Source organism: Perca flavescens, chromosome 16 (assembly GCF_004354835.1).
Source record: "Perca flavescens isolate YP-PL-M2 chromosome 16, PFLA_1.0, whole genome shotgun sequence".
In the NCBI taxonomy this organism is placed as follows: domain Eukaryota; kingdom Metazoa; phylum Chordata; class Actinopteri; order Perciformes; family Percidae; genus Perca; species Perca flavescens.
This window is the reverse complement of record NC_041346.1, coordinates 17,647,788-17,670,966: the sequence shown is the minus strand read 5'-3', so window position 1 is coordinate 17,670,966 and position 23,179 is coordinate 17,647,788. Positions and strand designations below refer to the sequence as shown.

Genomic DNA, 23,179 nt, shown 5'->3' with positions numbered 1-23,179 from the left:
TTTTGCAATGTATGATCCTAATCCCTCAATCCTTTTTTTGCCTCTTCGTAATAAGGATTGTCAAATAAATGAGATTTTCTAAACCCAGCACATAGTTTGTGTTATTACGTATTATTAGTTATTATCTGCCAGACATGCAGCTGAGACTATCTTTTTTTATTATATTCATGAATGATAAACTAGTTGTGGAAAGATGAGACATTTTTCTAGTTTTATTGCAAAGGCATTTGAGGCTTAACCACCTGGCAAGTCTTTTTTTTTCCAGTCATAGATCTCATTTGTATTTAGATCTCTTTTCACTGGAGGATCACAGATTTATAATGTGATGTAAATCAATCCTTAGCTGAAAGATATTGGCCTGGTTCCTCCATTAATGAGTTGAAAGTGCTAATTTTGTTATCACAGTGAATTACGTTAGCCTAGATGGATGGCTGACGCTTGAGGGAGAAGCCATTGAATACTTCAAAATACATATGTGTAAATGAATGTTATATTACATTTGTGTATGAAAAGAATACCTGCTTTCTTGAAGATAAATCCACAAGAATAGTACTGTTCACATTATGTAGAAATGGACTTGTTCTTACCCAGCTATTGAATTGCTAATCTTAGATGGCAGCGGGCCTGCACCTCTTATTTTGCTTCATTTGTCCTCCTAAATTGGATGCTATAGCAGTAATGCGTTTTGGTCACCACAGACATAAAATGCACACTCCATTTCAAAACATATAAGCTAAATGACATGAATGGCATTAGATGCACTGCTGGGAATAAAACTGCAATATTCAATTGATGACCTCATTGCAGATAAATATTTCAGAGTTAAAAGGTCAGTGGCTTTGTCATTGAGGCATTGTTGTAAATGATTTCTTGTCTTAGCCTATTGTGTGCTGGCTTCGCTTGGAGATTTTCCATCCTATCTATCAGTCGGGACAGGCCAGGCCACTCTGCTGATAAACCTAAAGGGTTACAGACATGTTCCTTTTGCTCTAGCTCAGAGGCGATTAGCTCAGGTTCCTCTGGGAGAGCAACCAGAGCCACTCCAGCCTCTGGGACACACGTCAGATAAGTAAGACTGGGCAGAGGAAAAGGTTTGTTGATCTAGGGGATTAGGAGACATGAAGAAGAGAAGGGATTTTTTTTCTAAATTTACTGCCGTTTGAAAAAGCAGTGTTCAAAATAATTTTTCAGCAGTCAGCCTGGGAAATATTTTTGCTGAGAGCAAATAAAATTGTTGTCTGCCTGAAGAGCTTGTACAAACTTACTCTTACAAAATTATAAATATAAATCCGAACTGCTGTTCAGAAAAAAATGTAAGATGTGGCAAAGACTGGAACTGTATCTACGTTGCATTTAGTGTATGATTTTTATCACTGAACATAATTTAAAATATTTCATGCAGTAGCTCAAATACAAATGTGATTAAAAAAGTCAAAAAACAAAGTAAATATCGCCACCTAGAGTAAAATGAATGAACTGTAAGTGTGATTTGCATTAAGAGTTGTACTAAGTAGTGTCACCTATTTTTTTTATTTTCAGTCACACATTAAGATCTTGTGATAAGAACAAATTTGATCATAGTTCATAATCCAAAAAACAAACAGCCCATCTAGAAGTATTCATTCAGAAAATGCAGATCTAATAAATAAGTTATTAATAAATGGGCACATGATGTCTGCTGACAGGAAAAACATTGTTTGACATTATGTTTGTGTAAAAGAAGTTAGGTCAATTGAGAAATAGGAACAAAATAGGCCACAGAAGAGTACACACAAACAAAGAAGTCGACCACACCTTCAAACTCAACCCAGACAACAGACACAGGTTAAGCTCTCAGAAGAAAAATTGTTCTGGCTCTGTTAACTTTTGCTTTGTAGGTAAAATAGAATTGCAAACATATTGATTCTGAGCTTGAAAACATTGTGTTTTTGTACAGAAACACCAAGGCACAAGTGGATTAACGCACACTTGAAATGGGCTGTTAAAATTTAAAATGACTTAAATTTGACTTGAAATCGTAACTCCAAGGCTCAAGAGGCAGAGGACATCTGAATGTGAGGCATTAACAGAAGTGGTTCCCTGTGATAACAGTGTTACTGTCAACACTGTTTACAGTCTTGTATTCGTCTCTTGATGGAACAAGTGAAAAGCCACCTGTTAACGTTATAAATAAAGCAGCAACTCACACACAATAACATCATTCTGCAGAAGAGTGAGAGCTGCACTCTTGCGGAAACAACGCTGCAATGAAATGCAAATGCAAATTATATACAAGAACAAACACATAACCTCCTGCTATAATGGTTTGAATCAAGACATTTTCATAATATTAAAAACCAAATATACAGTAGTAATATTTAGTAAAACAAATCCTATTTACCTATCCTATAAACAATCCTATTAAAAACACCTTTGGAAACGGGACTTGTCTGACACCTGAGAGGTATGACAGATGTCCCAGGACATCAAACCGTGTAGTCCAGCTCTGCGTTCAGATTTGTGTACATCTCGTAGATGGCATCTACAGTGGCCGTGTAATTAATCAGGAACTGGCGCACATTTATCAGACAGTCCTCCTCTTTCACTTCCTCTCCTTTCGACAGAGACTTGAGGAAGTTTGATTTGTAGGGCGCTGCAAGTAACGCTACCTGCAAGAGACAAAAAAAAGAATATAGAGGCTCACAACATATAAAACAAGAAAGATCAAGTTAAATACAGGGTATGGGCACAAGATTAACATGTACAATATAATACAGGGGCAAAGAATAAGGCATTTGTGGTAGTCAAAATAAACACAACAGCACAAACTACAGCTTCAAATGGACTAATGTATTGTTGTGGTCAGATTTGGTACATTCCTATTATAATATTTCCATAAATTTTAAGAATAACAGGAAAAGGGACATTTTACTCACATGGAAAATCTTTTGAACAATCCAGCCGTGGTATTTCTTCAGCGCCTGTTCATAGGCTTTGGTGACATTAACCCGAATTAGGTTGGGGTTGTTTTCATCTCTTTCTCCATCTGCCAAACTCTGGAGCAGGATTTGTATGAAACGGAGACCCCTGCAGGAGAGACCCAGTAAAAACATTTCAGTTCAGCAGCTGAATGTTAAACATACAGTAACATAACATTAAGACCAAGGAGTGTGCTCACCTTTTCAGCCACATCAGAGCTAATGTTGCTCCAACTTTAGGCCATTCTGCTGCATGGGCTTCTCGCTCTGCCTCCACAATGTCCTGCAGGGAGACATACTTCGCAGGATCCTTAAGATACACTGCTTTGATTTTCTGAAAATGCACACTTGGGTTGAGTTTGCATTGTATGATTAACCTCAAGATCATATTGAAATATTCCTCCTACAACAGTAGTGTGAAAACACACCAACGCACTACTAGCAGAGGCATGAAAATACACACAGATCTTACCATTATATTGCCATTAATGTCTGATTTGATCACAGAAAATACGTTTGATCCCAAGCAGTCTGAAAGAGAAAGAAGACATTTGAGAGCAAAGCAATGAAATATGAATGACTTCATCACACATATCCCTGGCTGGAGGGGGGGAGAGAGAGAGAGAGAGAGAAAGAGAGACAGATCAGCCTTTACGTACAAAAAGAGGGAGGCAAATGCAGTGAATGCAAAGTCAAACAGTTAAGGCACAATGAGGCCAATGTTGCTCTGTTCAATGAGTAAACAAAGAGTTTCTCTATAGGCTAAAGTGCCGCAGCTGGGTCGGATCCCCCACCGTATCCCAGCAGCTCCACTTCTGGTATGTTTGAAATAAGCACGTCCTGGGATCAGACTAGTGGCAAGTCATTTTCATGTCATGACGAACAAGTCAGCAAAGTATGAACCGTGACAGCGACAACACCGCGCCGTCTCAAACACTAAATGATGTGTTTTACCGAGTTCAGGTGGAGGCATTTACTCACCAAAAAATGAAGGAATATGAGACACAGCATCCAGGAACAACTTTGTGTTTATCGCCTTGTCAGGAGGCAGCTCTATGAATTGGTTATCCAGTAAAAGAGACATGATCCCCGCCGTGTGAGCGCCGTGATAAAACGGCAATCGCGAGCAGCTTTCGGCTGAGAAGAACCCGGAACTCTTTTTCTTGTCAGATGGGTGGGGAAGCACCACCAGCCCCTATCGCTTTCGTCGTTCTCCAACAGGTGGGACATTATACATGGGCGTGTTAAAAACCGCTGCTGGTCCACACAACACACACGACAATGAGCTAGTTGAGGTATGAATTATACTTTATTAAACCTAGGGCAGGGATTGTTTTCAACCACAGAGGTAGTAGCAGGCTATAAGTTACATGGGATTAAATGTCAGGGATAAAACCAGGGGTGGAAAGTAACTGAAAACACGCCGTTTTATTAGAATTTTAAAATCTGTAATTTTACTTTCATTTTGCTCAATTCATTACAGTCAGAGGTTTGGCCAAATCATTATTACTTGGTCTGGTACATAGACTGGTCTGGCATGACCACTACTAGTTTATGGTGGCTAATGTTAGCAAACTTTAGATAGATGTTGAAGAATAATGGACAAGACGAGTTAGGCTCTACTAACATGTTCAATAGCTTTGCATTAAGATCAGTGCAAAAAGGATACTTAAAAGTAATTGGTGGCTAATCACGAGACAAGATTGCTCTTCAGGGCACCCCTACAATAAGATAAAACAAAAAAGATCTTAACACAATAAAAAAAATAAAAAAATGATTTGAAATAAAATAAAATGTTCTACTGTGCAGTGGACTTGAAATAAACAGAAGACAATGGTGTAATAATATGTACTGAATATTTTTAATACTTATTTAGGACGTCCTTTGCCGACTTTTCATTTGAACCGCTTTCCCTTCTTATCAACCTTCTGAGAAGGTTTTCTTACTTCTACTTGAATAATATAATAATAGAATTAACTGTACTCCACTTGTGCAGGGTATTCTTGTTCTCTTTCCACCCCTGGTTGAAACTGATCTCACAACAACAAGTGACACATTAGACCCAAGTTCTACAACAGGTACCCAAACTTTGAGGGCACATTTCTACTTTACCAGTGACTGTAAGCCATGGCTGTACGTATGTGACCACAAGTAGCATCTAACACACTGGAGTTACAGCATCACACCAAATAAACAGAGATCCCAAGGTGCCCACATGTTACTGCCAGCTGAGATGTCCCAAACCTCAGAACAAAAGTTAGTCTGTGAGGAGAATCGTGTTAAACAAAAGCTTATGAAAATAAACATTGATATTTTCTTAGAGGTATGACATAAAGTTTATAAATAGAATAGCATTTGGGTTAATTTTGATAAAGAATTAAATGGATACACACATCTTATATATTTGCATAATGCTATTAAAATTGATTCAAAATGGATTTCACACGGGCCATTGAGGCCATCTCTGTGACAACTGTGTACACACACCCACACACACGCACGCACACACACACACGCACACGCACACGCATGCATGGCTGTAACATTATAACTCCAAAAACGACTGATACCTAACTGAACAGTTTACTGGAATCACCTGCTGAAACTGCTGGATGGAATGGTTTGCACACTGTTGGTACTGCTGGCCTTACATAGTGCTCAATGCACTGAAGCTACTTTTATAATCACAGGTTTGCTTACTAAACAAACATTTGAACTCTAAGCAAGTGGCATCACAATGGTTCAAGATTAAAATACCGTCATTGCATCCTGTAGTCATTTAAAATGGCTCAAGCAAATAAACTGACAACACTGGTGTAGGTTAAGGTTAACTCTACGTGGAAAACTACGTGGAAGGCTCAACTGCTTCTTATTCTAATCGTTTTATATACACACAACATTGCACTTTTGGATTTTGTGTGGATTAAACGGTTATCTCTTTGTGAGGTAAGGGATAGTAACAGATTCTGTCCTACAGTTTTAAAGAGGTTTGTTTACTCTTTATAACCGTGATACAAAAACAACAAAATTAATGTTTTGATTGATCTGTAATTTTGCATGATACATCTCATTTTTAAAGGAATGTATGAATGCTTACACTGATAAATACAACATCATTGATTAGCAACATCATTGATTAACTATTTTGGGTGCACCAGGAATGTCTTTGGGTTTTAGTTAGTTGTTGTTTTCTTTGGTTGTCACAGTGACAAGTTGCTTGGCAGCTTTGGCAATGTCATAGGCGCACTGGATGACCTGCTGAGTGACCAGCTGGATGTCCGACGGGAAGGGGTTGTGCTCTACGGCCTTCTGGCACTCTCCATGGAGCCGACTGGCACTTGAAGTGAGCAGACACAGAGACCCTCGCACAGTCTCCGAGGATGGCCTCTGTGGGGGAAAGGAGGGATGATGGAGACTCGATAAGGGACTGACATGACAACGTTAATAAATAAACCCTCATTGTGGTCAGTGGGCTGTGTGTGTGAATAAACATAAAACAAAGTAATCCAATATATGGTAAATATAAAACTAAGTAATGCAATGAACCGGACCTACCCGATCTAAACAAGTAATTTAAGATTCCCTTTGGCTGTTTGAAACAAACAACAAATCCCTTAATTGCTAATTCCTAATTGACATAAAGATGTTGGTAGGAGTCATCTTACCTTGGGAAACAGGGCGGCCATCTCGGTCACGGCCATGCAGATCTTTTCTGAACAAGGCAGGAAGCTGCAGGAGATGGAGACAAAAAGGTTGAATGGATGATCAACCCCAGTGTGCCATATTCAGCAACACCTAAGCTAAACAGCTACCACTAACATTCCTCATCATGCAACTAAAAAAAGAGCAGCCTGGGGTAATATTATTTCTGCCAACAGTAAACACCATTTATGAATACAGTACATTGCACATTGTATTCAATAATATGAAATCTTACTGCTTTGCTCAATAGCACACTTTATTTTTTATTTTTTAAATCATAGACAAAGTACCTCATACTTAAACATGTTTAATCCAGCAGACCTGGCAAATAATACAAACTATTTTACTTTCCTATATCACTGCTGTAACTTCAGTACACCATCAAAACGTCAGACACAGTGCCTACCTACTGTATTTGATTATGTAACTAACTAAACATATGCATTTCAGTGGTGCAACTTTCCAGAAGAAAACCCTGAAATAACCAGCTAGGGTGAAATGTGTCACAAAAGCACAAAAAGGTAAGCAAATACAACACTGGGTTAGTAGACAGTGCTATTGTTAAAAACAGCTGTCATCAACTTCATGACATACTCAAACTGAAAGCAGTTTCATTTGGCCAAAGAGACCAATATTCTAACAGAAGAAGCCAATAATCAAGCTTTGAAAGCCTGCATTAGACCACTGATAACTTGGAAGGACGAACTATACTTTCATATTAATACTTATATTTATGCACATTTAGGAGCACCATGACTAGGGTTGGGCATCGTTCTGATTTGAACAATTCTGATTCCAATTCCGATTCTTCCTTTCGATTCCGGTTCCTATCGATTCTCGATTCCAATTCTTTGTGGAGTTGAAACGGGTCACATGCTTACGGTATTTCACAGATAAGAGGAAAATCTTATTTTGATTCAATGGGGATTTAAAGTTTTACCAGGCTTTTTCAGCTTACTGTGCTCCTGAAACACAATGAGCGCCTGGAAGTAGAGTGGTCGCTATGGAAACTCAAACTTCTGCGTGTTAAAGCGTAACTCTCGCCAAAATGCAACCTAGGGTCTTTTTGTGAATGTACTGGAGTCAAACTTTCGTTTAAAAGCATATTTAGGACGGAAGTGCCACTTTTAAGATTTACTGTATTTTAGTTTTTCGGTCAAATGGCCTTTTGAATGGGAGTGGTAGGGGCACTTTTATGCTAGCCTCAAAATAGCTATTTTTAAAACATTAAGAAGGCTCGACACAACATGAAACTATGCTCCAAGTATCACCAGGGGCTCTACACCTTAACGAAAGCATTAACAACATTGTGTACCCAGAGTTTAGTAAAAAGAAAGGTTTTGAACAACTCACCGTAGCTGTTGTTGTTTCCGGCCGCAGCCATTTTATCAGTCAAAAACAATAGATTTCCGAATGCAACGTAACAGGGAGGAGAGTAAAGACGGAAAGCTCCTAAAGCTTAGTTCCATATAAATGCACGGATAAGTCGTTGTTTTGTCGTTCTTGAAAAACAATATTGACCTTGTAGTTGAAAAAGGAGCCTGTTGGAGTCTGTCGATTCGCATTCGGATATCGACTCGTTTTGACTGCCGAGGTGGTAGTGGCCGGAAACAACATCAGCTGCGGTGAGTTGCTCAAAAACTCTCTTTTTAGTAAAACTATGTACACAAAGAATGTTGTCAATGCTTGTGTTAAGATGTAGAGCCCCTGGTGATACTTGAAGCAAAGTTTCATGTTGTGTCGAGCCTTCTTAGTATTTCGAAAATAGCTATTTTGAGACTAGCATGAGAGTGCCCCCCAGCTCTCCCATTCAAAAGGCCATTTGACCCAAAAACGAGAATACGGGGAATCTTAAAAGTGTCGATTCGGTCCTAAATATGCTTTTAAACTAAAGTTTGACTCACGTACATTCACAAAAATACCCGTAGGATGCATTTTGGCGAGAGTTACGCTTTAAATTTGGAACCGATGATCGGATTTGAAACTATTCCAAATTGGAACCGGTTCTCAATGCCAATCCTAACCATGACAGCTGGAAAAACGTTGTGGTTTGGCCAGGACTCAGAATCAGTACCCAGTCAGGCCAACATATATAATAATAATAATAATAATAATAATTTTTTTTATTTAAAGCGCCTTTCATGTCACCCAAGGTCACTTCAAAAACAAACAATCATCAAACACCGTTTAAATTATAGTCATCTCATAAAAATAAAAATAAATAAATAAAAGTCAGTCAGTCCATAAGCCATCTTGAAGAGATGTTATGGTTTTTAAAGTCAGTAATTGAGTCACAGTGTCTGATGTGCTCTAGCAGTGAATTCCATATACCAAGCCAAGTCACCCAATATTTCTCACAAAATTAAAACAAAAAAAATACATGATTTCTATGAATTACCATTATATGATTGTGAATACCTCTGGATAAAGTAGGCACTGGATATTTAAACTGGGATGAAGTGAAATGGTTAATAGCTCACATCATGATTCAACCGGGAAATTAAGTAGAGTAATATATAACTGTAAAAAAAAACAAAAAAACAAACAGGAAATGAATACAGGAAACCTGTTAGACTAAACTAACTTAACTGCGGATTTGGCAGGTCACAGGGGAATACATGGTAGTGTGGCGTTTCCTGTCAGCTGCGTTTTAAGACCCGAGGCCTACCCCCAGCAGACACACTGTGTCTGAGAGGCCAGTTTATGAAGCTCAAAAACAATGGCTCTCTTTGGGACCTGAGTGCTGCTGGTTTACTATATAACCGCAATTGCCTTGAAAGTCAGGTGAAAATCAGTCACTGGTTAACAGGGGCATAGCACAAAATTCTTGGCCCTGTAGAAAGGCATTCTCTATGGGCCCCTCCCCACATACACAGCTATTCATTCTAGTATATTTTTGGGCCCTCCTCACGTGAGGGCCCTGGGTACTCAGTCTCTGTTCCACCCCTAGTCCGACACCCCTGCTGGTTAACTGGCCAGAATCAAAGAAAACCGGCAGGGTCCTGGGCCCTGAGGACGACTAACCACTGACCTAGAAGCAGCTGAGACAGAGGATGAAACACCATTTACCCTCTTCAAAAGGACAGGCAGAATGACAGAAATACAGTCGTGGTTGACATATATAGAATTCAGGCTGTGCTTCAAAGCACATTAATAATGAGAGATTTGACTTTTAAGAATTATTAACCATTTATTAGATTTAATGTTGACTCATTATATATATATATACACACTATTATTTATGTATTAATCATTAACTACCTTTCATGTTTGGTCTCCTGGGCAGCTCTCAGAAGCTCCTGTATGTTCTTGGTGATCTGCTCTGTCTTACAGATGACATCCTCTGTGCATGGCAGAGTGGCATCTTCCCCCCCCTCCTCCCCTGGCTCCACAGCTTCAGAGGCTGGAAGAAGGCTGCTATGAATGGAAAGAAAAAGAAAAATGCTTAATCGCGGCTTTAAGCTACATGCATTGCAACTTATACAGACACAGGTTTCTTTATTAAAACAGCTTTTTTTTTTTTTTTTTTTTTTTTTTTTTTTAAAAGAGGCGAAAGTCCATAACAAGTGTGGTTCCATTTTAAATATGGATTTCTTTTCGGGTTTGCAGTAAACTGAATTAATTGAAGTATCATTCCCTGTGGTAAAACAAGCAGTCTGGCATGTAATATGGAATTACAACAATGCAACAGAGTTTAAGGCTGGGCACAAGGTGGCATCTAAAACAAACCTTTATGAGACAAAAAGCCAAAACAGCACTAAAATTGTATAACCGTAGTTGACATAAAACTAGCTATTAATGTACTATATTCAATAGAGGCTTCATTATTTATAGCTACTCATGAAATAGTCAATAGCAGTGACTATAATCCGCACGAAAATGGCAAAGAACAACCAGAGATGGATGAGATGGATGACATGTGCAAGGCTTCTGGCTCTTGCTCATACGTATGCTGCTTGTTTTGCCAGTGGAAGCTTAAGTCAGACAGGTGCAAGTCCTGATAGGTTAACTTACTCCAGATTTCCACTGGATGCAGAACGTCTGCGGACCGGCTCCGCTGCGTGCTCAGCCGTCCGTCAATACCCACTAGGTCCGGATTTGTTGCGGCACGGCTGCGGCCATGACTGACAGCTGTAGTCACGAGGACCCACAAGTTCTCGCGAATTCACGTAGAATTTAACCACAGTTAGTTAGTTTCCATCCAGAGGAGTAGAGGGGAAACAACTCTGTGCTGTGTTTTCAAGGTGTAGTGCAGGGAAATGTATCCGCCGTGAGCATGATGTATTTTATTTTGAAAATTAACCGGATGTTTTATTTTGCTTCTGTGCTTGACTTCCTGTCTCGCACTATCTGCCGTGTGCTGAATTGCTGCGGAGCTCTCCGGCGTCCGGCAAACATAGAAGCTCTGCGTATCTGCTCCGGAGGGCTGCGGACCACCGGTGCTGTGCCGGAGTCAGAACACAGCCGTTCTGCAGTCAGTGGAAATACACACATTGACTTTAATGGAAACCTAATGACTCTGCCGTCGTTCCGGAGACGTTCCGCATCCAGTGGAAATCCGGTGTTAGTCCTGTACAGTCCGACTGTTCCAATCAAGGACTCTTTCTAAATATTTGTCAAAACTAATATTAGTCTAGCTTCCTCCTCTCTTCATGTGACTGTTAACTTTGTACGCTTCTGCTACGAGGATGTCATCATCTCCAGCACCAGAAACAAGAAGTAAAACCTTCCCATTTATTTAACTTCAAAGTTCATTTCTTATTCTGTCTGCTTGCTTCCCTCAAACATTTTATTTCAGAAGATACTGCATGCATCTCATAACTTAATATCAATGAAATCACTTAAAATACTTGGTGTATAGCAAAAAAGTTTTAAATGTATTATTTGAAAGACCAATTGGCTGGATTTATCAAAAAAAACTAAGGATTTTTGTGTTGCATCATGGGTGAGAATATACATATACAGTACAGGCCAAAAGTTTGGACACACCTTCTCATTCAATGCGTTTCCTTTATTTTCATGACTATTTACATTGTAGATTCTCACTGAAGGCATCAAAACTATGAATGAACACATATGGAATCATGTACTTAACAAAAAAGTGTGAAATAACTGAAAACATGTCTTATATTTTAGATTCCTCAAAGTAGCCACCCTTTGCTTTTTTTGATACCTCTGCAAACCCTTGGTGTTCTCTCAATGAGCTTCATGAGGTAGTCACCTGAAATGGTTTTCACTTCACAGGTGTGCTTTGTCAGGGTTAATTAGTGGAATTTTTTCCCTTATTAATAAAAAAAGGGTGGCTACTTTGAAGAATCTAAAATATAAGACATGTTTCAGTTATTTCACACTTTTTTGTTAAGTACATAATTCCATATGTGTTCATTCATAGTTTTGATGCCTTCAGTGAGAATCTACAATGTAAATAGCCATGAAAATAAAAAGGAAACGCTTTGAATGAGAAGGTGTGTCCAAACTTTTGGCCTGTACTGTATGTACAAACCTTCACAGAGAAAACAGTCTTTAAAATCTAGACTTTGTTTTAAGTCACAGTCGCAGTCAGTGCCATTTTGCACATGTGGGTCCAAAGTTAACACAAATGTTCTTACCCAGTCTCCTCCAGTTCAGAGTGGTTGGGCGTAGAGTCATAATCATTCTCCAGCATGATACTCTGTCCTTCCAGACTGCAGCCCTATAGAGACATCCACAAATTAGCATCAATCAAATACAGTACATTTACTGTATACGATTAGCACAAACATTACCAGAGCAACTGTAGGCACATACGAATCAGAATCATGCATTTCTGATAGTTCACACCATCAGACATTTGGTTTTAAAGCAGATGAAGAGAAAAAAAAAGACAGGAAATATACAACAGGTCATTCTGTTGTAACACAGCGCATACTGCATAGGATGCTATTAGTAGATGCAAAGAAACACTGATGTAAACTGTTGATGCACTTATTAGCAGCTGTGACTAATAAGCACATTGTGATGAGCCATTTTATCTAGCTTTCATGGATATTGGACTCTGCTGGTTGATCATTCAAACAGCTTTCTCTGGTACAACATTTCATCACTTCTGATGTTTACTTGAGCCAAAGCAGGTGTGGTGAAGGTTCTCTGTGGATAAAAAGCTGGAGTTGTTCAGATAACTGAACTGAAGCAGAGGCACTGTGGTGCATGCAGGCAGGCAGGCGATACTGATAAAAAAAGCAGTTTGAAGAAACAGGTCAGCAGGAGAGAGAAGACTGTGGGGTCAAGCAGGGGGATAGTTTCCATCCCCCTGGGGCTGCCTCTAAACTGAGGGGAACTTCAGTACTTAACCCTTCGAGATTGCTCATCCCACGACCAGGACAGGGAAGAGGGGAAGGTAGGGAGGGAGGAAGCAGCCGTCCCCAAAGGACCCCTCCCAATCTAGAAAGGGGTCAAACCAAGTTGAGCATACTCTATTGAGATGCAATGATTGAATGAATGAAAAACCAACACCAGCCCCAAGCCAGGCATCATTATTTTGTCTTGTGATAACAATCCAGCAGGATCATCGGTATTTCTGTGCTTACATTGGTTGGAAAGGGTTGTAAAATGACTCCATCCTCATGCCGAGCCGTTTCCCCCCGGTGGGGGTACTGCCTTGGAGAAGAGCCCGTCTCATACATGGACATGGCGCGACCTCCGCGGGGTGGGTGTCGACCAAAGGGCCCCTGGAGCTGTTGTTGTCCGCTGGGGGCTTGCCATCGCAGTGTTGTGTTTTCAGTCTGCAGGGAGTTGAGCTGAAGAGAACAAAACATCTCTCAAGTCAACTCTAGCTGGGGGAAGATCTCCTTACAAAAGCTCGGCCAAACATCAATAATAGAGTAGAATAAAGCTCTGGGAGAAAAGCCCTTCCTCTATGTCGAGTTCATCGTCACTTCGGTTTTGTTTTTGGTTTCTCTTAAAAACTAAAGTTTGCTCCCTTGACAAATGAAATGCTGACACGGTGTGTTGATTATGTTGCAATTCCTGTAGCACGAGGCCTTGAGAAACTGCTGCATAAGTGGTTGCCCTTATTTAGACGAACAGCACTTAGAAACTGAAAAGAACAATGGGAAACAGGACTTAAGAGTCCATAGTATTATGAAAGTTATCATAAAGGTAACAAATTAAAGTATTAAAAGAGCTTTTAGAGGCTATTTAGCATATATGTTAGGAAATGTCTTAATGATCCACTGTGTCCGCAAAATAATAAAGGACTGGAATGGAGGAAGGCCACTTTTGTCAGATAAAAGCAGTACGGTTGAGGAGTAAATAAACCAGCAGGAGGAGGCAGTGCATTGTGTTAACACTGTCTCTCGGCTAAACTGAAAAGAAAGAATTTTGATGCATATAAGAAAACCAAATGAAATGCTGCCATCTTCTAAAACTGGTGAGTAGGTGACAAACCTTTGTCTTTTTAATACACAACGTTTTTTCAAAGCATGCAAATTTGGTCCGTAAGTTGATACACTTGGCAGCATTATCAGGTGCTCAAGTGTCTTGTAGCGGAGGCAAGTAGAAATGAATTCATCAAATCCTTTAGTTGCCTGTGAGAGACCAACTCCATTACACTTAGTCACTTGGACAAAGTGTAAATCTGATCCTTGGAACGAATTGGATTGCTATCAGACATAAAAAAAGCTGATTATAAATTCACGTAAGAAACATAAGAGACATATTTAAATATGATTGTCAAATGTTGAAATAGTGTAAATACACGTCCCTCCAAAACAGATGCATTTAGTAGAAACATATTTTACCAAGAAAAGTAATGAGAACAGCGAAAACTGTCATTGAGAGTTGAGTTTAGTGTCACCATAGTATTGGAGTGGAAAACAGAAGAGGATTTCCTCAAACCTAAGCAAATAAAATAAAAAAAAATAAAAAACCATGCATGTCTAAATACCACTGGAGCTAAGTGGGACAATCGACTTTTTTGAATTACTAAGAAAGGATCTGAGTGACGTAATATGCCTGAAATATAAATAAATATTAGATTGTTACCAGTGCTTGCTACAAGCCTTGAGATGTCCGAGATCTGATTTAATTACATTTTAGTAATGGTGGGTGCACAGTTGATAACTCTGGTGATTCACCCACATTCAAACTTTAATCACTGCAACATTTAGGTGGTTTGTGGCTGTATGATGGTTATGTAGATTTACGATAATGGATCATAATGTCCTCTGTGGTTACTATTTGTTGATTAGTAGTTGGTTCTTTTGACATGGGACTTGTGAATCCTCGATCAGTTTCAGACCACAAAGAACTAGTTTCACGGAGCAGCATAGCAGAGAAAGTCTGGTGATTGTTAATTATTACCACAGGAATTTTACCCCATCCAGAAACACAGCATCCATTTTCTCTGTAGCACTAGTAGTGAAGAATTTCAATTGCAATTCGAGCTTATATGGCATTTTTATCCACTCATCTGTCAAAATCTGGTCTTCCCTGCAACCAGAAATTCATGCACTGTATAATTCTAAATAGGGAAGAGGCTATGTCTTACACATTCAAACAGACATGACCTGAAAATAAATTACTAGTCTTTGTGTGAAATCAAAATACTAAATGTCTCTGGTAACACGGGGAAGGATCAAGTCTTGCACACACAGACTTAAACTTTAACACTAACTGTGTTATAAAGTCAAGATGAAAGAAAGGCTACCAACACTAGCAAGTATCAGAGAAGATGTAGTCTCGCATTGCCAGACTTTCCTCCACAGCGCCGCAAAGGAGGGTCTGTCTAGTCCACACAGCATTCCAGTATGAGAGAAACACGTGCTCTGGTTTATTGACATTTCTTTAAACCAATCACAATTGTCTTGGGCGGTGCTAAGCGCCGGATGGAGCAATGGTGCTTCTGCAAAATAGCCTCTGGAAGGAACTTGTTATGGTGGAACGTGTACGACATTCAAAAGTTGTTTTAGTTGTGCAACAGAAAAGTCAGATTGGACAGATAGTCTAGCTAGCTGTCTGGATTTACCCTGCAGAGATCTGAGGAGCAGTTAACCATAGTCCTCATAAATCGACCGAGTTTAAAATGCCAACATAAACAAAACGGAAGGTTACGGAATTTCCGGCGGCACCTGAACAATCCCGGAAATGAAACGTTGTCGAGACTAGGGAAGATGTAAATACCTTAAATCCAGTACAAAGTGACCACTAATTATGGCTCTTGAAATATTAATGTGTACTACGATCTAATTAAAGATATATAAATCAAACTATGAGGGCATACTGAGTTTGAACACAGTACTACAAAACAAAAGAAAGTGCCTAAATGATCTACAGTACAATTCCCTATCAATTGCATGTGAATTTACGAACCTTGCTCTGCATGCTACGCAGCTCTTCACTGAGGTGACAGTTGACTTTAAGAAGCTGTTGTATTTTGGCTTCTGATGCAGTTAGGGCGCTCTTCACCTCCATAAATTCCTGTACTGTTATTGGTCCATCAGAGAGGTCAGAGGACTCCGAGCTCTGCGGCAGAACATGTTACACAAGATAGCATTAGATCAGTTTTAAAAGAGTGAAGCAAGATGTTCTATCAACTATCTTAGTGAAGTATAGTAGCAGGTTCCAGCAATTATTAACCTTGGTCCTTCCATCATTGCAGCTGTCACCACAGGTGGCTTCCAACACTGGATCTTCATCGGATGCCACACTGTCATAATCGGGCTGGTCATTGTCTTGGCTCTCACTGTTATGGCGACTGTCTATTCCTTGAAGGATCAGCTCTACACTCTCTGAAGGCAGACCACCAGATCAAAGCATTAGAGATCAAACAAGCCCTGCTGGCTACAGACAGCTGTATAAATCAAATAGCTAAAGAACACATTTTTATTTTTATTTACTGAATCCAAAAATCCAGATTAGCTGTTTTTTATTATACCCCCAACAATCAGGCTATGATGTGGTTTGCTATAATTTACAGAATGCAGGAGTTTTCATTACTAAGCCCAAATCCACAATCTGCGTTTGGCACAGTTTCTGCACAAACATCAGTACATATGCACATACCCACATTCTAAATATAGCTCAACCCACATGGTCCACACGTAAATGCAAAATTCAATACCGACTTCCTGCATCTTACTTGCAACAACCAATTTAGGCTTTCTTCTGTGTATATGCTGATAAACCCATTCACCGCAATACAAACATTAACAAAAAAAAAAAAAACACACAAAAGAACATTAGCAACGAAATTCAAGGTCTTTTAAAAATAAAAGCTGAAAGATATATTGTACCTTTGGGACTGTCGCAGGAATTACCCCACTGCCGTCGTTTAGCATCAGTTAGAATATCAATAACCAGGGTGGCAAATTCATTAGCACTAAACCTTGCCAATTTTTGACGACCCTGTGAAAACGAATGTACCAACACAAAAAGGAAAAAAACATGGCAGCACTATTAAATCCAGTATTCACAGAACAGATTGAAGTTTAAACACGAGGCAAAATTGGTGCAATCACTTGCCTGGTTTCTGGTAGATGAGTACTCTGGATTGACCGGCAGAAAAGGCACAACTGTGGTGTCCGTTACAAGTGTGCTGTGGTTCTGAGTGGCCAACCACACTAAAAAAAAAGCACAAGATAAGATATAACATCTGAGATATTAATTTAAATGCAGGCATAAAAAGCATTATATACTGTATTTTTTTTCACCTGCATCTGTTTCTCTTCTGTCAACTTCATCATAAACATCCATGGCAAGTTCTTCAAACTGATGGTTACTTAGCTGGGACAAAATAAAGCACAATTTCTAATAATTGAATAGAAACTGAATTTTAGACCTTGAATCACATGTAAAAATGTCTCACCGACTGGAGCTTCTTCTTTGCGGCTTTTGCAAACTCTGACAAATCCAGGCTGCTTTGGGCAAAAAATTCAAATTAATCATTTTTCTGCTAACAAATTTCTACACAAACAAAGAGACACACAATGGCAAACATACTTACTTATTCCTTATCCATCAAGAGAATGCAACATGGGAAAAATAAGATTGTTATTAATGTACATAAGTACAAAATATAGCATTAAATATTAACCAGGAGCCTGTCGGAGCTGATAATATCACTTGTTATCGTTTTCTGTGCATTACAATATCTCAACTTTTGTAACTATTAAGTACGAAACACATCCTTACTATGACTTAAAAAATGGCTATTACCTGTCTGCCATCTGTGGAATGATGAAGTGCTGCCCGTTTCTGTGATCTACAACACAACAAGGGCATTATAGGGAGAAACTACCATAGAAAAGAAGAAAAAACATCAGCTCTAAAATGCCATACAGAAGCTATGCTTCTTACCTGGTCTTCTTCCACAAAGGTAAAATGTTAACCGGTCAGTGAGTTCATACTGTATCTCCACTAGCCTCTCTGCCAGCTCCTGATGCCCAGCTTGTCTGCATAGATTAGAAATAAAAAGGTCATGTTTCCCAAATATGGCACTGTGCTAAAGCTACAGAATGCCTCAGGTAGGATTACTTTCAATTAACCCATGTCAAAACCTTGTGTCAATACAAGTTTAATTAAGAGTACAAAGTTGGTTTGGTAACTTAGTTTCTAAGTAATGAGTGTAAAACTGAAGTAGAATGTGTGTAGGCGTTAGCTGGCCATGGTGACCAGTCAGGCTCAGACACCACCAAACCTCTGCTTTGCCAGAAATACCATAAAATATATTGTTTTTACTTTGATTTATTGACGTAAAACTAGGCAACGATTCTACCTGTAATCTCTTTGCAATGCAGATATTGTCTTGATCATATATCAGTTTTGTAAAATATGTGTACTAATAAGTAACATGACAAATCAATGTCAGCTTACTTTTATCTTTTTTTTTTTTTATCTATAATTTTTCCTAGGTCTTCGTTCCAACTTCCAACTAGTCCAGCTGAGTCAGCTAGCACTCTGTGCTACAGTTTTTCCTTCCTCCTCTGCCTCAGTTAGTCATACTCTTATTGAATTTCTCAGAATGCCACTGGGTCTGTGTCTAATGTTTATTGTCGTGCAAGGTATGCTAAATATTTTAGCCATTTCAGTTGGTTTTTTCCCCAGTTCCTAACTAGGCTTTTTATAGCAGTTTCTACCAACTTTTGTGACTTCCCTTTTCATAATGTGCATCATTTCCTCATTAACACCTTAATATATGAATAGCACACATTTTACAATATACACATACACGTCTGTACAATTTCCAAAGGATGTGTATCATTTCCTGCCACTAGTGAGCTGGGCTATGTCTGTTAAGGCGATGCTTGCAGCAACATTAAAAGGTTAGTCATATGAAAAGCAACAACAGTGAAAACTGTTGGCAGTTTGCTATGTTGTCTACATAGCCAACACTGAGTTTTTACTGCAGAGCTCACCAGAAATCATGTGTGAGGGAAATGGCCTGTGAACTAACCTCTAAAATTATAAAAACGGGGTTAGTAACATTACATAATGTCTGTACAGACTTCCCACTGCTACCTAATAAACATCGTTAAGTACAACAAATAAAAAAATAAGCCAGTGTTGAATTAAAAACATAGGTCCAGTTTTACCTTGCATAATCGATGGGGGTCTTTCCACTGGAATCCAGAGCCCCGGGATCAGCTCCATAAACTGCCAACAGTTCTGCTTGTAACATTTGTCCTGCTTTTGCTGCTATGTGTAGTGGGGTGTTTCCTTTCTCCTGTTGTCCCAAAAAACACCACAATGATGAAGCATTATTATTATGTCAACATTAACCTCACAAAATGTGTTTTCATGCATATTCCACTACACTTACGGGATGGAAAAAGTTGGCTTGTGCTCCCAAAGATAGGAGTCTTAGGCAGGTCTCCAGGTTTCCAGTCCGGACACTGGAGTGGAGTTGCTGAAAAGGTGATCGAAAAGTAGTTTAAAAAAAAAAGTTTTAAAAGGTGCATACACACACAGTGCTGGCTTCACTAGATACATCCTGCTAGAAATATCACTTTGATAAAAACTTGATAATTGCAAGTGAGTGACACACGAGGGGCATCCCTTTAAAAAAGTGCACAGATACAACAATATAGGTTTAAGGGTGCATTGACGTCAAAAAACTGATTTTTATGTTTTCTGTGCATACACTTATAAGCACTTTTCTCTTTCTAAATCACAAAGACGTTGCCGCTATTATTGAAATGCCTACTATGAAAATGCGTAAAATCCAGCTTGTCCTTAAATTATTTAAGGAATAATAGAAATTTAAGAGCAAAAATCCAAGAAGGGACTGAAATAGCAGTGGCTGTGGCAAAACTTAGGGAGATAAGACAGGCTATAATATATATATATATATATATATATATATATATATATATATATGATAGTCACAGTCCTAGCATGAGCAGTACAAGAAAATCTGAGTGGCAGTATGTCAGATCAGGACTGCATGCTAATAATCAATCTATAAATGGGCCAAACCATTTCTGAAATGTATAGGAAGTGGTCAAATATCATGATTATAAACCAAAAATCACCTGCTGTGCAATGGTAAAACAACTGGTGCTCAAAAGACAAACAGTTGGCTTTATTTTGTTCATTTCCTTGGTTACACTCCAAGAATTTTATTCGCAAGATGTTGGGTTATTCTTACATCTAAAAATCTTTTGGCAAATGAAGAATGTAGAAAAGTTAACACTAAAACCAAAAACAAGCCATTTCTCACCTTGCTGAGGTCTTTTGCTGTTACACTGTCATCCTCCCGACACGGCATCCGATGGACGTACACCAACATCTGATATTTGGCCTTGATGAACTCTGTCTTGTTGGGACTGGAAACAACAAAAGATGCCCACATCTAACACTAGGAACACAGAAAATCTGGACCACCATCACTATTTAAGTGACTACCACCTCACATACTGTAATCAATTATATAAGTTTGTTTAACAATCATCAACACATATATTAACTGGGGATGTCCTGATGTCTATCATTGAAATCAGACCCAATATCTGCAGATCCAATGTAGAGTATTTGACTGGTGGCTAAGCAATTCCTCCATTAAGTAATCCATTATACCACTTCAAAAGGTTTTTGGATATCTTGCTGCCCCTTGAATCGAGAAAAAAAAAAATAGTCCGGTAGCTTTTTGCTAGAAGCTCGCCATCTTTGTACCCCACCCCCTCTTGCAATTAGAGTGGCCAATTGTTTAAGACATTCACATCCACCCTTCCTCACTGTCCCATGACCAACTTTGTCTCCATTGATCTTTGTAAAGACAGAGGACAGTGCAGCATACTAAATCAGTGGGGAAGCCAAAAACAAAGGCTAACTTTGTTTTTAACGTTAACAAGCAACGAGAAAACTCCAACCCATGTCATCAACACTAGAATACTTCCTTGTTTAGTTTAATGAAGGAAGTTGCAGCAGCTGCGGGATCTGTGTTTAACAGCTCAGCGACTTATAACACTGCTATGATAGCTCCTGACTGTACCATCAGAGAGTATAATCCCCTGAAAAGGAACCAGTTTTCTTTGCACCTGGAATTATCCTAGAGGTACTAAATGTAGTCCTGGTTCCTCTGGTCAAAACGCAGGTTTAGCTCCTGATTTCCTCAAATGGGTCTTACTCCCCTTTAAAAGATCCTGCAGTGGAAAAACCCAATAACACAGCATTCATCTTGAAGCCTTTATTTGGGATCAAGGATAGCTGCCTCATGTTTGGTGCAATTCGTACTCTCTGTCTGTTTTTTTGTCTGTTGTGTGGTGCTTGAATGTGTTTTCTGTGAGGGTCAGACTCAGCATGGCTGTGTTTATATGTGGCTGACTGTTTATCTTTACTGCACCAGCCAGACACCAAACTGACACCGTGTTTATACCTGGCAGCAGATGAGCGTGACTGCATCACAACTCTAATTTTCTTTTTTTTCTTATGCATTTTGGGTTACAGTACGCACTGCTTGTTAAAAAAAAAAAAAAATCATAATAAAAGGAAAAGCTGCATAAACCTTTTTAAATTCACTTTCTTGCAAAATCATTCAGTTAATCAACAAAATGGAACCCCTATAGCTAACATGGGTAGGATATTACCACTTGCCTTTAACTGAACATACATTTGTTGTGTATATTCCCATCCGCATGTCAACTGCTCAAGTCATGGCATTTCTCAAAGTTACTTGAGACTGACTGACCGCGAGTCATGTTCATTATACAGAGGGCCAATTATGCATGTTCATTGACCTTAACCATGAAAATCAATGTTGCCAATAGAGCTTTATATCAAAGTGCAGACAAGCATATCAAAATCAGCACTGATGCATCAAAATCCTTAACAGCACTTACTGAACTCTGTCCTGGGGGTTGGCTTTGCGCTTCCCACTTACTGAAGAGGAAGGGTCCAGGAGGCTATGCTCCCATATGGAATTAGCTCCATTGCCATACAGTGTCTGGACCATCTAAAACAGAAACCACATAAAAGTTTACCTGAATGCATAGAAGGTTGACCTCTGGTCACTTGATGATGTGTCAACCATTTTATAATCTATCACACTTGTGCAATGTGGGGCTTGTGTCTCCTCACCTGTATCTGGGTGGGTGGCCATGGACAATGTGTCAGATGTCGGACTTGAGAGCTGTGTCGCCCCAGACCTCGATGGATGCTGCAGCACTCATCGCAGATCATCACACCCCTGTTAACAGAGGCCCAGCGTGGCTCTAGAATAAGATGCAAATGTTAACGTTAGTTAATCTCCCAGTCTAATGTTAGATGGTTAATAACACACAACCTTAAACTGAAGCTTTCATTTTGAAAAACAACTTTACATTGTAGCCAGGCGAGGATGTTCGCCAACTGACAGCAACAAATACCTCCATGGTCGCTTCCTAATGCCTTCGACACATCCAAAATCCCAATCACAAACGCAACCAGGCATGGGTCTGTTGTGCGACAACATTAACCTACTTGTTATCACTAAGTTAGTCTTAGCGAGCTAGCTAAATAAGCTAATTCATCTGTACCACTGTATACTAACAATCAAGCAAAGAGTTTCAGAACCAGACAAGTTAATGTGAATACACAGACAAAACACAAACATGGCATTTTCACAAGTGTTTCCACAAGAATAACATTTACAACAATAATAGTTATCCATCTAGCTAGCTAATTGCTAATTAGTTATCGGCGCTTGGTAACGTTAACTAGGTTAGCTAACTGGACGTAAGTTGTAGTAAAGAATAGCTGGTTAGCTAGGCAGCTAAACGCTAGCTTGTTTGACATCATACCCGGAGCACTGCAATCAGCGCAGACCTCTCTGCTTCGTACTCGCTTTGACATCCCTTGATAGAAATCCTACAGGAAAGACAAATATTTGAAAGATACGTTACAACACGACTAGACAGAGATAAAACGGGACTGCCCGCCCTAGCAGATTCTATTCACCGATTATAGCAGGCAAACTGTGCTCGTTTGCGCCCCCCCCCTCCTACTGTTGAACAAAGCAGTGTCCCATTACACTCACACAGCCTCCTCTGTGCCTCCTCTGTGCCTCC

At 39.3% G+C, this 23,179-nt stretch overlaps 2 protein-coding genes across 9 annotated transcripts; both read right to left on the bottom strand.

Annotated features, from left to right (window-relative positions):
• Positions 1 to 1,511: 1,511 nt before the first annotated feature.
• On the bottom strand, positions 1,512 to 4,161 carry LOC114570693 (glycolipid transfer protein). 2 transcript variants are annotated; one of them, XM_028601145.1, is made up of 5 exons: positions 3,939 to 4,161; positions 3,430 to 3,488; positions 3,158 to 3,291; positions 2,916 to 3,066; positions 1,512 to 2,648 (listed from the first exon to the last, which is right to left on the bottom strand). In XM_028601145.1, the coding sequence occupies exons 1-5, from the start codon at positions 4,039 to 4,041 to the stop codon at positions 2,466 to 2,468; spliced, it is 630 nt and encodes a 209-aa protein (XP_028456946.1). In that variant the 5' UTR covers positions 4,042 to 4,161; the 3' UTR covers positions 1,512 to 2,465. The 2 variants fall into 2 exon arrangements, with proteins under 2 accessions (XP_028456946.1, XP_028456947.1); XM_028601146.1 differs by having other exon boundaries at positions 3,158 to 3,240.
• Positions 4,162 to 4,244: 83 nt separating this feature from the next.
• On the bottom strand, positions 4,245 to 23,167 carry git2b (G protein-coupled receptor kinase interacting ArfGAP 2b). 7 transcript variants are annotated; one of them, XM_028601138.1, is made up of 22 exons: positions 23,149 to 23,167; positions 22,913 to 22,979; positions 22,212 to 22,345; positions 21,974 to 22,086; positions 20,356 to 20,461; positions 19,456 to 19,542; positions 19,229 to 19,359; positions 17,994 to 18,088; positions 17,853 to 17,898; positions 17,641 to 17,646; positions 17,503 to 17,554; positions 17,348 to 17,420; positions 17,160 to 17,257; positions 16,931 to 17,042; positions 16,275 to 16,426; positions 16,008 to 16,160; positions 13,226 to 13,435; positions 12,990 to 13,079; positions 12,269 to 12,351; positions 9,921 to 10,076; positions 6,623 to 6,686; positions 4,245 to 6,344 (listed from the first exon to the last, which is right to left on the bottom strand). In XM_028601138.1, the coding sequence occupies exons 2-22, from the start codon at positions 22,962 to 22,964 to the stop codon at positions 6,135 to 6,137; spliced, it is 2,223 nt and encodes a 740-aa protein (XP_028456939.1). In that variant the 5' UTR covers positions 22,965 to 22,979; positions 23,149 to 23,167; the 3' UTR covers positions 4,245 to 6,134. The 7 variants fall into 7 exon arrangements, with proteins under 7 accessions (XP_028456939.1, XP_028456938.1, XP_028456940.1 ...); XM_028601137.1 differs by lacking the exon at positions 23,149 to 23,167 and adding an exon at positions 23,070 to 23,148; XM_028601139.1 differs by lacking the exon at positions 23,149 to 23,167 and having other exon boundaries at positions 9,921 to 10,073; positions 22,913 to 23,134.
• Positions 23,168 to 23,179: the final 12 nt, after the last annotated feature.

Bases quoted from the DNA above. Each gene is read 5' to 3' on its own strand.
- LOC114570693 (XM_028601145.1), bottom strand. From the start codon at position 4,041: ATGTCTCTTTTACTGGATAACCAATTCATAGAGCTGCCTCCTGACAAG. The intron at 3,489-3,938 runs GTGAGTAAATGC...TTTCTCTTTCAG, and splicing joins TCATATTCCTTCATTTTTTG to ACTGCTTGGGATCAAACGTA. The intron at 3,292-3,429 runs GTAAGATCTGTG...GTGCATTTTCAG, and splicing joins ACATTAATGGCAATATAATG to AAAATCAAAGCAGTGTATCT.
- git2b (XM_028601138.1), bottom strand. From the start codon at position 22,964: ATGTCAAAGCGAGTACGAAGCAGAGAGGTCTGCGCTGATTGCAGTGCT. The intron at 18,089-19,228 runs GTAAAACTGGAC...TAATCTATGCAG, and splicing joins ACCCCCATCGATTATGCAAG to ACAAGCTGGGCATCAGGAGC. The intron at 17,899-17,993 runs GTAAGAAGCATA...GTTGTGTTGTAG, and splicing joins CCTTTGTGGAAGAAGACCAG to ATCACAGAAACGGGCAGCAC.